We start from the raw sequence: 14,661 nt of genomic DNA on the forward strand, positions 1-14,661 counted from the left end.
ATGCTGTTACTTACAACCATTCTATTGTTATGGATGTCCTGGTAGATAGTCTAAAATTCTTATCCGATTAGTCTTTAAAATCAAATTTTATGTACTGCCTTTGTTTTTTTTTACATGTAGGATATTAATTTTAAGAATTTATCCCTTTTTATATCTGATTTATTTCATCTTAATCTTAATTTATTAATTTAATCTTAATTTATTTCATCTTAATGCAATCTCACCATTCTTGTATTATTATTAATTTAATTTGTATTAGATCTAGTTATTGTAAGTAATACAATGCAATATATGTATATTTCAGTTCCTGGTTAGATGGAAGAGAAGGCCTGAAGGCCATAATCTAGCCAGGTAAAATAAAACTCAACTCAACTCCAACTCCAACTCCAACTCCAACTCCAACTCCAACTCCAACTCCAACTCCAACTCCAACTCCAACTCCAACTCCAACTCCAACTCCAACTCCAACTCCAACTCCAACTCCAACTCCAACTCCAACTCCAACTCCAACTCTTTCTTGAAATAAAATTGTAGATACATTCTAGTAATCGACACATCGCATCGAGTTTGACAACGCTGGAGTCCCAGCACTTGCAAAGCTTCGCGCCTAGAGTATAAAATATAACGACTACAATATTTCAGACCTTAATGCTACTATCGATTGAGAGGAAAATGGTGCGATCGTAGTGACACATAATAATGTTTGCATTGTGAATGGAGCAGAACAATATCATGTTACTGAACTACGCTATATATTGGGGGATATTCACACTCTTTGACGGGTTGTTATTATGGTTTAGTGTCCGGAGTGTGTGCATTAACATATGTAGTCAGTTATTATGTAACGGCTGTAACATTTCCAAAAATGGGTCGTTTGTGCCACGTAATAGGTTGTAGGTTAATATATCCTGTTATGATTATTATTCTCCAGCCGAAAACATACAAAAATTACAGTTAATGTACAAGTCATTTTGAATTATACAAAACACAACATGTGAGATCATATTGTACATGCCCAGTATTTTGCAATATCCAGTACACTCGGATTGGCTTGTAGGAGATCATCCTCTGTGCAAGATGTTGGACACAGCATGTGGCTCGTTGTTTGTTCTTGTACACGTTCACACCTTGTATCGCTTTGCTGAACCCCCATGGCTAAATAAATGAGTTTAATACAGACGTTCGTGTACTTCAGTAGCTTATGTTCCGGACTTCCAGACACCAGTAATAACCCAAATTGGTCAAACATTCATTAAGCAGAGCAGGTTTTGATCCGTAGCCTCTCAGTTCTTGATGAACGCTATTCCATGAAAAATAAAACTTTGTCAGCATCTTCAAAACCTGACGCGTAGAGCAAAACGGTCTTCAGATTTGAAATCAGTATGAAAAACTGCACCGGAAACAGTAAACATCATGTCAGACATTTGTCCCTTGTAAATCAGTGTAACAGACTAACGAAGAGAATCGTTGAATTCTCAGGAGGAAGAAAGAGCTGAAATGTTTTCAAGAAGTGAGGTTAGAGTTGACGAAGATGGGAGTTCCGGAAGATAATAATCTATCATGGACAGAAATCGATTTAGAAAACTCGACAAAATGTTCCGTGGTTCCCAGGAATCTGAAAAACCACTAGTGAGATTCTATTTGTATAAGATAGGCGGCCCATATTTCGTCCCCTTATCAGTTTTGGATCCGCCTCTGGGACTCATAGAAATTCAGGAATATTATGGACAAGACTAGAAATTTGTATACACAGTATATTACTGAATATATTCTCCACTAACGGGCGAATTGCAATGAGACTGTTCTAACGCAACGTAGTCAATATTTGACATAAAGATAAACATTGGAAAAACTAAACTACCAACAATGTCTTCCTAATTTCGTCCCCAACCAAATTTATGAAAAGTACAATTGATTTTAATGTATTTTTCCTTTCTAACCTTACCAAACACTTTCCCTATAATGAATTACTTGAAGGCCATTTATGAAAAATGTTTTCTCCCATTTCTGTTTAACACAGTCTTTCAGCGTTACTCGTGGGATGTTAAATGCTTTACTTCCACATTTGTAAGGTCGGTAGATGCAGAGTGGGTCTCGGCTCATAAGTGGCCACGGCTGGTCCGTAGTCCAACAGCTCTGCACTCTGAAATGCCAACAGAGCAGAGGAGGGGTTACCACGGCTCTACCGTGGCTCTACGCCTCTGCATTCGGGAGACGCGATAGGGCTGGACCTCACGGCTGGCCTCAATCGTCGGCTGTCCTGAAAATGGTTTTCCGTGGTTTTCCATTCTCCTGCACTAAGACAAATGCTGGGACAGTTCCTAGTATAGGCCACGGCCGCCAACCCCCTCACCTTCTCCGAGGACCTCCTTCACAGTAACAAATCTCCCGGTCTGAGAGACGGCATCACCGTCTAAGAGGCCCGCCTCCCCCCTCAGGGAAGGAATGAAAATATTTTAGTAGTAGTACGTTTGTAATTCATTATCTTGTCCTTCACTGCCTTAATAGCCTTTTCCATAGCCTCCTTATCCCACGCCTTGCGTTTTCCCATGTGAAAATAATAAACTTCATAAATAACAAACAAAATGAGTGGGGACGAAATTACGAACATTCCCTCATTTATTATAATGGACACTATAGGAGCTCACGTCTACAATCTCACTAAAAATGTAAACTCGTGTCCTCATCCCGAAGTGGTGCAGCTCTTTTCAGGCACACCCCCATTGGAGGTGAGCTGCATGTACCCTTTTAACCACATACCAACCCTCCTGCCATTCTTCAATTTCTGGCAGTACCGTTAATCGAAACCGGGCCTCCGAGGCCAGCAGCTAATGACACTAATGCCTAATGCTCACGGTAAAATGTTTCGTAAATTTTGTTGTACAATTAATTTTATAAAAATCTGGTGAAAACAAGTTGTGTTGCTCACGGTAAAATTATTTTATAAAATCCGTGGAAACATCGGGATGACCATCTATGAACTCACTTCTGAACTAAGATGTATATGTGCTGCCATCTATCGATAAACTTATAAACGAAGAATCAGCTGTTCAACTTGCAGTGTGTTTGAGAGTATGGCTCCAACAAACAAAGCAACACTTGCTGCTTTGGCTGCAATTATATGTTGTACGGTGGTAAAAAGGAAGAAAGTAAAGAAAAAGGAAGAAAAGAAATGCCAGGAAATGCTGGACTCGGGATTGGATCAAAAGAAGGGAAGAAGGTAGAGGATTGCTGTCGTTGGTCGAAAGTTTTACAAAGAAGTGTTTGTTTACAATCGAGCTTCACAATCTTCTCACGACGTAGCGCCAGCATCATCGTGATGTCAGCTTCGCTGATTGGTACGTTTCGTAAAATTAATTTTACGGAATAGAACATGTCCTATTTTATGAAAAGTTTTATCAAAGGTTTTATAAAACTTGAATTTGACCGTGAGCAACAGAAATTTTATAAAATTAAATTATTGTACAATAAATTTGACAGAAAATTTTACCGTGAGCAATAAGTGTTACGCTGTGGGGGCGGACAACCACCTCACTATAGCGATCACACGCCAGAAACTACACTACACGACTGAAATACAGTCCATTATTTCGTACACATATCAGAGCTCACTCTAGGAGCAACAGGCTGTTCATTTGAATGCTGCACTAACTCAGCTCAGCACGAAGAAATGAATCCTCCTTGTACACGGAAACTAAACTCTCACAACAAGACAACGGGATGAAGCTACGCGTGTGTGCGCGCGGCTAAACGTTAAGTACCAAGCGTACAAACTGGAAATCCATAGAGGGACGAAATTAGGTGCGCGGACGGAATTAGGTCCCCCTACGTTACATAAGAGCATAAGAAAGATGTAGGAGAAAGGATGAAAATATACTGGAAAATAATGCTAAAAGAACTGCAAACATATTGTCAAACGTGCTCCATAGAAAGAAAAACCTGGAAAGTTATGAAATGTATACCCCGTATCAGTGGCGTGCACTGAACACATTTGTTACCGCAGCGGCAAAAAATATTTTTAAATATAAGCAATCGTAGCCACTCTCGAAAATCAACATTACCATTTTTTAAGGCTGCATTTTTCGCGGAAAGGTCTACCTCAGAAAGGTCTTTCGAGAATATTTTCAACCACAAACTTGCACATATTTCGAAATTGCTATTCACGGCAGTGACGACACCATCATAACTTAATATGTAGCAGATTTTAAACAATGTACTTAGAGTTTCACCCGGTGACACTTCGTGATAGTACACTAAGGTCATGGTTTTCACAAAAATACACTGGGACTATTTGTTCTTTACTTAAAAAGCCTAACCTAAACTGAATCACCGGGCGAGTTGGCCGTACGCGTAGAGGCGCGCGGCTGTGAGCTTGCATCCGGGAGATAGTAGGTTCGAATCCCACTATCGGCAGCCCTGAAAATGGTTTTCCGTGGTTTCCCATTTTCACACCAGGCAAATGCTGGGGCTGTACCTTAATTAAGGCCACGGCCGCTTCCTTCCAACTCCTAGGCCTTTCCTATTCCATCGTCGCCATAAGACCTATCTGTGTCGGTGCGACGTAAAGCCCCTAGCAAAAAAAAAAAAAAAAAAACAGAATCAGCAAAATTTAACTGGCATTTTACCGTCACTGAAGTTTTAGTTCCACTTGCTTACTGAGTGTACGTGCATCAACTACAAACGAGGGAAAATATTCGTCATGTCATATAACACACGTTATATTCGTGAAGAATGCCACAGAACTCGCGAAATCTTCACATTTAATCCAAGAGGAACACTAAAAAAAATTCACTATATACCACCATCACAGACAACCAAATACACAATTCTTTTACTTCGCGCTTAGCTCTGTGTTCATGCTGGGCAATCTAAATATTTTTCTGCGACTATCGGAAAACATACTCCACACGCGCCATGGACGAATTGCTCGAAATAACCTTATACATACCGAAATACAAGAATAAAATATATTCTTCTATATTACAGTTGATTTCATAAACTGGTTCTATTTTTATTAGCAAGACGATGTGCATGTTACTATAATGTTGACATGTTGATATTCATCTTGTAGTCTCTAGCGTGTGGCGCTGAACACTTCGAGTTTCAAGTATTAAAACTAACATACCTTGCAAAGCTAGCTGGCCTGTCGCCGTAAATTACTGTCGGGGGTGGAGCCACAGCCCCGCCCCGTTCCCAGGACAAGGAATCTTCAAGTGCATGCATCATCCAAGCGACTTAAATTTCGCTGGGGTAGCTCTCACGCCGGAAAGGAAACCCACCTCGCTGGAGAAGCTGAACTGCGGTAGTGCGAGCGGATTGTCGAGACAGCTGTACTTGGTTTGACTTAGATGTTCGCAGTTTTTTTTAAAGTTTAAAAAAAGCGTTCCAAGGAATAATTAAAAAACGTAAATACACTGACTGACAGTGACAATGCAACACCAAGGAGGAGTGGTTCGAAAGGGATGAAAGTTGGAGAAAAAACAGAGACGGCACGGATGAATAATTGATGTTTATTTCAAACCGATATGCAGGTTACACAATGCGCACGGCATCGACTCAGTAGGATGTAGGACCACCGCGAGCGGCGATGCACGCAGAAATACGTCGAGGTACAGAGTCAATAAGAGTGCGGATGGTGTCCTGAGGGATGGTTCTCCATTCTCTGTCAACCATTTGCCACAGTAGGTCGTCCGTACGAGGCTGGGGCAGAGTTTGCAAACGGCGTCCAATGAGATCCCACACGTGTTCGATTGGTGAGAGATCCGGAGAGTACGCTGGCCACGGAAGCATCTGTACACCTCGTAGAGCCTGTTGGGAGATGCGAGCAGTGTGTGGGCGGGCATTATCCTGCTGAAACAGAGCATTGGGCAGCCCCTGAAGGTACGGGAGTGCCACCGGCCGCAGCACATGCTGCACGTAGTGGTGGGCATTTAACGTGCCTTGAATACGCACTAGAGGTGACGTGGAATCATACGCAATAGCGCCCCAAAACATGATGCCGCGTTGTCTAGCGGTAGCGCGCTCCACAGTTACTGCCGGATTTGACCTTTCTCCACGCCGACGCCACACTCGTCTGCGGTGACTATCACTGACAGAACAGAAGCGTGACTCATCGGAGAACACGACGTTCCGCCATTCCCTCATCCAAGTCGCTCTAGCCCGGCACCATGCCAGGCGTGCACGTCTATGCTGTGGAGTCAATGGTAGTCTTCTGAGCGGACGCCGGGAGTGCAGGCCTCCTTCAACCAATCGACGGGAAATTGTTCTGGTCGATATTGGAACAGCCAGGGTGTCTTGCACATGCTGAAGAATGGCGGTTGACGTGGCGTGCGGGGCTGCCACCGCTTGGCGGCGGATGCGCCGATCCTCGCGTGCTGACGTCACTCGGGCTGCGCCTGGACCCCTCGCACGTGCCACATGTCCCTGCGCCAACCATCTTCGCCACAGGCGCTGCGCCGTGGACACATCCCTATGGGTATCGGCTGCGATTTGACGAAGCGACCAACCTGCCCTTCTCAGCCCGAACACCATACCCCTCGTAAAGTCGTCTGTCTGCTGGAAATGCCTCCGTTGACGGCGGTCTGGCATTCTTAGCTATACACGTGTCCTGTGGCACACGACAACACGTTCTACAATGACTGTCGGCTGAGAAATCACGGTACGAAGTGGGCCATTCGCCAACTCCGTGTCCCATTTATCGTTCGCTACGTGCGCAGCACAGCGGCGCATTTCACATCATGAGCATACCTCAGTGACGTCAGTCTACCCTGCAATTGGCATAAAGTTCTGACCACTCCTTCTTGGTGTTGCATTTGCTCTGTCAGTCAGTGTACAAAGCAGCGCTGGGGTAAATGGAGTTCAGTGCACGCCACTGCCCCGTATAATACGTCAATACAGCTAAATCCTTTGTAAAGCAAAACAGTATTTCAGGATATATTTACTCCCGATCGCTGCCTGCAGTCCCATCCAAACAGTTTTATACAGTACTGTATATGTGTTCTTGAGCAGGTGTACAGCAAGGTATTTGAGCGAGACGTGATGGCTTACCAGTTTAGAAATTCCTTGCTTTAGAGAAATGCATTGGGAATCTTAATGTTCGGCCATCAACCCACCCCGTTACCAGGAGTAAACAAGCCGGTAATGGGGCAGTGCCTTATTGATTGAAGGAACTGTAATTATAACAGGTAATGTAGGAGGAGTGCACGGTGTCATACAATTCTAACCTCCAAGTATGTTTTAATGTTGAAAATATTTCTTAGCAGATAAAGTAGGAGTCCCCACACTAGGAAAAATGAAAATTGTGCCGAAAGTTGAAGGGCTAAGGGGCCTCGAAATGTTTCAAATTGTGAGCCATAGCTCTAATAAACTTAAAAAAGTCAAATTTAGAAAATCACTTCGAGTCTAAATGTAGTTCCGAAAAAACGGTCTAAAATCACTTGTTTCTTTACTCGTTTTATTTTTGATTCAAATCCCAGCCAAATTAACGTATTTACATAACTCTTTCTGTAATGTGTTCCTTTGTTCAATACCCTCAGGCGATTTTTGATTTTTAAATAATGTCCACACCGAATGTAGCTATAAGGGCTTAAGTGAAACTCAGCATTGACTCACATTAGCGCTCAGAGTAGAACAAAAAAGGTAAACTGCTAATGTAATCGACCGGATAACGATGATTAAGAATAGGATTGTAATTTTTAGGAATAAATTAAGAATATGCAGAGCCTCCGTGGCTCAGACGGCAGCGCGTCTGCCTCTCACCGCTGGATACCGTCGTTCAAATCCCGGTCACTATATGTGAGGTTTGTGTTGGACAAAGCGGAGGCGGGACAGGTTTTTCTCCGGGTACTCCGATTTTCCCTGTCATCTTTCATTCTAGCCACATTCTCCATTATCATTTCATAGCATCTATCATTCATTAATAAATCACTTTGGGAGTGGCGACCCCATCGTACTAATAGCCTATATATGATTCATTCATTACATTCCTGACCCGATCAAAGACTGGAAAACAGGTTGTAGGTTTTCATTTTCAAATAAAGAATATATTCTCATACTTTATTATATTTTATTTATCTAACATTCGTAGCTCATATCCCCAGGATGTTTTCAACATTGAGTTGCTTGCCTGAAGGGCTGGAACTGTGGATTTTTGAAGAGGTTCTATTTAATAGATCCGGCCCAGCAGTTTAGATGCAGTGAGCCTCTATCTTACTGGTGGTCTCCGGGTTTGATTCCTGGCCAACCCAGGGATTTTAAGATTTCTTGTAAAGTTTTCATTTCCTACCCTGAAAGGGGTGGAGAGGGCCACTTAGAGGTTTACGCCCTCTCTTCTGCCCAGAAATGTGGGTATGTTAGGGAGACTAGGTGAAAGATGATGACTTTAGTGCGCGGGAGTGGGCAGTGGGGAGTATAAAGCCTCTTGGCTAAGTTCATTTACAGTATAGCACCATGCAATCGTGTGAGAGTAGTAATTTAATAATAATAATAACAATAATAATGTCATTTGTTTTACGTGCCAGTAACTACATTTTTATGTTTTCGGAGACGCCGAGGTACCGATATGTTGTCCCGCAGGAGTTATTTTACGTGCCAGTAAATCTACCGTCTCGACGCTGACGTATTTGAGCACCTTCAAATACCACCGGACTGAGCCAGGATCGAACCTGCCAAGTTTGAGCTGAGCTACTCATCCCGGCAGAATCGTGATTTTAGAAGGCATGAAATGAAATGATGATGAAGACTACGCATACACCCAGCCCCCCGTACTAGAGGAATTAACCAATTATACTGTAGTTATAATTCCCGACCCTGCCAGGAATCGAACCCGGGATCCCTGTGACCAAAGGCCAGCGCGCTAACCATTTAGACTTGGAGCCGGGAATTTTAGAAGGCGAATTATCTTGATTTCTATACACTATTTTATATATACCCTACCTGCGTATATAGTTTTTCCTGCTTGACATAATCTATTCTTAGCTGGAGAATTAAGTTAGGTGAGTTTTTAACATTTAATTTCCTATCATTCATAGACATTTGCATTTTTTGAATATGTATATAATTTTCTCTTCATTTTTTAATTTTAATTAGTTTTCCTTTTCTCTTTTAACCTTTTTTGATTTCTTCTTTTTTACCGAATTTGGACCGCATAGAACTTAAGGCTTCTTGGCCTTTATTCTCTTCTCCTCCCAGAAACTCTTCATTCGTTTCTCATCTTTCTCTCCTCTTTGCGAACGATCCGTTCGGGCCTCTGTTTTAGTGGTTTCTCTTCAAATGATTTTAGAATATCGACTTCTTTTCTGAACTTTCTTCTAATGTGAATCATCTCTAGTGTAATTGCAACCTTTTCCGTATCCCTATTGACCTCTTCTACCGATCGGGAGGTGATCTTTAACCCCATGATGTATTTGAGGATCTTTTTGGTTAGACGTTTGTCATCCATTCTCACAAGGTGTCCGTAGAATTTCAGCCTTTATTGCCGTATTGTGTCCATTATATTTTTAGTGTACTTGTAGAGCTTCTCCTTTCTCCTTTTCTTTCAGCTCCCATCAGAAGTTTTCTGCGGTCCCAGAATTTTCCTCATAATCTTATTTCCCTTCTTCTGGAGTTATTAAAGCTCCGTTCTTTATTTAAATAAGACACTTTGAAGCCTATAATCCTCCCGGTTTTATTGCTGACTTATGATGTGGGATTTTAGCCTTGTAGGATATTGCCCATTTCTTATACCTCTTTTGGGTTAGCTTGTAGACCAGATCTAATTTTCTGACTCCTGCCTTGTTTGCCTCTTTATCCAGCCTGTTCAGTTGGATCCATTCACCCAGGTATTTGAACTTTTCTGTCCTTTTAATCTTGCCATGTTTTACCTCCACTTTGGTGCTTGTACTCCATAAGAGACTTCAAGACCCACTTCATGCAATCTCTCCAGCATGTTTTGAGCGTCTTTTCGGTTTTTGTTTATTTTTTTGTTGATTCGTTATGCCCAACTAAGGAGCGCGTTTGAACTTATTAGCACTTTTTTGGTTATTATTCTTCTCTTCCCAATATCTATTCATGTTTTCCTTTTTACGTTGTTTTCAGTCCATCCTGTATTTAGTCGGGTGGGCTTTACAGGAAATTTGTATTTGTTAATTAAGGTTGTAAATTTTATTCTATCTTGAATGGTTTCTTCATTAATACCACTTTCATTTAGGTCTTCCATGATTTCTTTTAGCCAATTATTGTGATTTTTCATGATAAGGCTAAGTTTAAATGTTTTTTGTAAGCCTCTTATTATCCATCTACATAAGTGCATAAAATTATAATCGATGTTTCCTGATTATATCTGTGAATTTTTCTGCCACTTGATAGATTTCATGTGATTTCTTTTTCATTCAATTTCCATTTTCACAGTTTGGTCCAAAGATTTTCCTGAGGATTTTTCTTTATTGTTGTTCCTAAGATATTCTTGAGGATTTTTCTTCCTTGGTTTTCGATCATCTTTATTCCTAAGATTTTCCTGAGGATTTCTCTTTCTTGTTGTTCGATCATCTTTGTTCCTAAGATTTTCCTGAGGATTTCTCTTTCTTGTTGTTCGATCATCTTTGTTCCTAACATTTTCCTGAGGATTTCTCTTTCTTGTTGTTCGATCATCTTTGTTCCTAAGATTTTCCTGAGGATTTCTCTTTCTTGTTGTTCGATCATCTTTGTTCCTAACATTTTCCTGAGGATTTCTCTTTCTTGTTGTTCGATCATCTTTGTTCCTAAGATTTTCCTGAGGATTTCTCTTTCTTGTTGTTCGATCATCTTTGTTCCTAACATTTTCCTGAGGATTTCTCTTTCTTGTTGTTCGATCATCTTTGTTCCTAACATTTTCCTGAGGATTTTTCTTTATTGTTGTTCCTAACATTTTCCTGAGGTATTCTCTTTCTTGTTGTTCGATCTTCTTTGTTCCTAACATTTTCCTGAGGATTTCTCTTTCTTGTTGTTCTATCATCTTTGTTCCTAAGATTTTCCTGAGGATTTTTCTTTATTGTTGTTTCTAAGATTTTCTTGAGGATTTCTCTTTCTTGTTGTTCGATCATCTTTGTTCCTAACATTTTCCTGAGGATTTCTCTTTCTTGTTGTTCGATCATTTTTGTTTCTAACATTTTCCTGAGGATTTCTCTTCCTTGTTGTTCGATCATCTATGTTCCTGAGATTTTCCTGAGGATTTTTCTTTAATGTTGTTCCTAACATTTTCCTGAGGATTTCTCTTTCTTGTTGTTCGATCATCTTTGTTCCTAAGATTTTCCTGAGGATTTTTCTTTATTGTTGTTCCTAAAATTTTCTTGAGGATTTTTCTTCCTTGTTTTTCGATCATACTTATTCGAGATCTGCCACCAATTATTTTTCAGATGCATAAAGTGTTTCTGTTTTAACTACTGTGTCATAATGTCGTAATTTTGCCTTTTTAAAATTTCGTTCATTTTTGTTTCTTTGTCCGGCTCCGTGGCTAAATGGTTAGCGTGCTGGCCTTTGGTCACAGGGGTTGCGGGTTCGATTCACGGCAGTGTCGGGAATTTTAACCATCATTGGTTAATTCCGCTGGCACGGGGACTGGGTGTATGTGTCGTCTTCATCATCGTTTCATCCTCATCACGACGCGCAGGTCGCCTACGGGAGTCAAATCAAAAGACCTGCACCTGGCGAGCCGAACATGTCTTCGGACACTCCCGGCACTAAAAGACAAGCGCCATTTCATTTTTATTTTTGTTTAACATTTTTCCTCGTGAATATCTAGAAGTTATTTCTTTTTGTCTCACGAGGCAGGATTTATACCGTGGAGAATGCGAGTCAAGAAAGTCTAGAAGGCCGTGGAAAGGTCTAGAACAAGTGACGTCAGTTCACGTGACGAGAAGCCAGGTGTCCCGTAGAAGCAAGCTAACAGTTTGAATGCGACCGGGTTGCGCGGAGAATATGATGGTGAAAGAAACATAACCGTAGCACATTTCACAGAAGTAGGGAGATCTTCATGTCTTCATAACTTTCCACGTCAGTTTCAGGTAAGCGATCATTTCAGAAGATAGACCAATAAACGACTTCAATATTGTGATTAAATCGCATCTGATATTCAGTGGAAACGGATCTTGCAGAAAGATTATGGCTGAATTACATGTAGAAAGGTTTATGTATGCCACAGGAGGGAAATTGAAGCTATATATTCATTATACATATCGTTAATAACTGATATGGACTATCATGTTTTCACAATGTCTTTTCTAATGAATTAGGTTATTTCTGTCTGTTAAACAATGTTTTGATTGGCAATATAACTCATTATACCCAATATCACAGTTCAGAATCAAATAAGGAGATAATTATTTTGAAATCAAAATAGCCTATTGAGGCTGGTAGAGATATGGAACTCGGATACTAGTATAACATTATAATCGGATTAATCTATTTACAGCCTTCCCGTGCAATTTGCTACACACAAAAATCGCTATGAGTTTTAAGAAAATAGTTCAACGATAAAAGTACATTATCAATCGAATGGTCCGCCTCTGTGGTGTAGTGGTTAGCGTGATTAGCTGCCACCCCCGGAGGCCCGGGTTCGATTCCCGGCTCTGCCACGAAATTTGAAAAGTGGTACGAGGGCTGGAACGGGGTCCACTCAGCCTCGGGAGGTCAGCTGAGTAGAGGTGGGTTCGATTCCCACCTCAGCCATCCTGGAAGTGGTTTTCCGTGGTTTCCCACTTCTCCTCCAGGCGAATGCCGGGATGGTACCTAACTTAAGGCCACGGCCGCTTCCTTCCTCTTCCTTGCCTATCCCTTCCAATCTTCCCATCCCTCCACAAGGCCCCTGTTCAGCATAGCAGGTGAGGCCGCCTGGGCGAGGTACTGGTCATACTCCCCAGTTGTATCCCCCGACCAAGAGTCTGAAGCTCCAGGACACTGCCCTTGAGGCGGTAGAGGTGGGATCACTCGCTAAGTCCGAGGGAAAAACCGAACCTGGAGGGTAAACAGATGATGATGATGATGATGATGATGATGATCAATCGAATGGAGCATGTTACCTAAATAATATTAAACAAATAGGTCAATGAAAGACATGTTCTTCAAATTAAAGGGCCACAAGGCACATTAAGTTTGTATAAGGGTTCAATTGGAACAGAGAGAGCTGGCAAAACTGTAAATAAAATACCGGGCGAGTTGGCCGTGCGCGTAGAGGCGCGCGGCTGTGAGCTTGCATCCGGGAGATAGTAGGTTCGAATCCCACTATCGGCAGCCCTGAAAATGGTTTTCCGTGGTTTCCCATTTTCACACCAGGCAAATGCTGGGGCTGTACCTTAATTAAGGCCACGGTCGCTTCCTTCCAACTCCTAGGCCTTTCCTATCCCATCGTCGCCATAAGACAAATCTGTAAATAATTGAAGGGACAACCAAGAGATGGTTTGACGTTTGTAGTAACAGCTAGTGGTGGGCAAAACTCTCGATCGAGATACTCGAGACTGACGTCACCACTCTCGAGGCACGCTCCAATTGGACCTCAGCCAGGACGAATATGGTAGAAACAGAAGTGATTAGCAAACATTGAACTCGAGCTGTTAGCATGGCTCAGTTGGCTAAATAGCATCCTCCGTTACGTTTTGTGATGGTTCGAATCTTCTCTTCAAATATTTTTGTTTGTTTTTTGTTTTGCAATCGGAGTTTTTTTTTGCAAGGGGCTTTACGTCGCACCGACACAGATAGGTCTTATGGTGACGATAGGATAGTAAAGGCCTAGGAGTTGGAAGGAAGCGGCCGTGGCCTTAATTAAGGTACAGCCCCAGCATTTGCCTGGTGTGAAAATGGGAAACCACGGAAAACCATCTTCAGGGCTGCCGATAGTGGGATTCGAACCTACTATCTCCCGGATGCAAGCTCACGGCCGCGCGCCTCTACGCGCACGGCCAACTCGCCCGGTCAAACGGAGTTTCGGCTAGCAAACACACGCCTGGTCGTGCAGGAACAACCAAATCGCTAATAGAAGTAATTGTAACGTTACTGAACATACAAAATAACCAATATATAATAAAATCTCTTCCACTTGAACACATGCAATATACACCAATCATAATGTAAACAAAGCCGCCTCTGTGGTGTAGTGGTTAGCGTGATTAGCTGCCACCCCCGGAGGTCCGGGTTCGATTCCCGGCTCTGCCACGAAATTTGAAAAGTGGTACGAGGGCTGGAACGGGGTCCACTCAGCCTCGGGAGGTCAACTGAGTAGAGGTGGGTTCGATTCCCACCTCAGCCATCCTGGAAGTGGTTTTCCGTGGTTTCCCACTTCTCCTCCAGGCGAATGCCGGGATGGTACCTAACTTGACTATCCCTTCCAATCTTCCCATCCCTCCACAAGGCCCCTGTTCAGCATAGCAGGTGAGGCCGCCTGGGCGACGTACTGGTCATACTCCCCAGTTGTATCCCCCGACCAAGAGTCTGAAGCTCCAGGACACTGCCCTTGAGGCGGTAGAGGTGGGATCCCTCGCTAAGTCCGAGGGAAAAGCCGAACCTGGAGGGTAAACAGATGATGATGATGATGATGATGATGATGATAATGTAAACAAACTTGATTACCTCGTGGCCATGTCATCATATCAGTTAGCTTTGTATCTGTATTGCACTGAAAATAGTACTCATAATAATGTTATTTGTTTTACGTCT

The 14,661-nt window shown here is 42.2% G+C and overlaps 1 protein-coding gene across 1 annotated transcript in view; it reads right to left on the reverse strand.

Annotated features, from left to right (window-relative positions):
- Positions 1-363: 363 nt before the first annotated feature.
- Positions 364-14,661, reverse strand: part of LOC136884797 (tachykinin-like peptides receptor 86C) — a 238,896-nt gene continuing 224,598 nt past the window's right edge. The window contains exon 9 of the mRNA XM_068230031.1: positions 364-516. Within this exon, the coding sequence (XP_068086132.1) occupies positions 364-516 (153 nt within the window). The remainder of the gene's footprint in view (positions 517-14,661) is intronic.

This window comes from Anabrus simplex, chromosome 13 (assembly GCF_040414725.1).
Source record: "Anabrus simplex isolate iqAnaSimp1 chromosome 13, ASM4041472v1, whole genome shotgun sequence".
Lineage (NCBI taxonomy): Eukaryota > Metazoa > Arthropoda > Insecta > Orthoptera > Tettigoniidae > Anabrus > Anabrus simplex.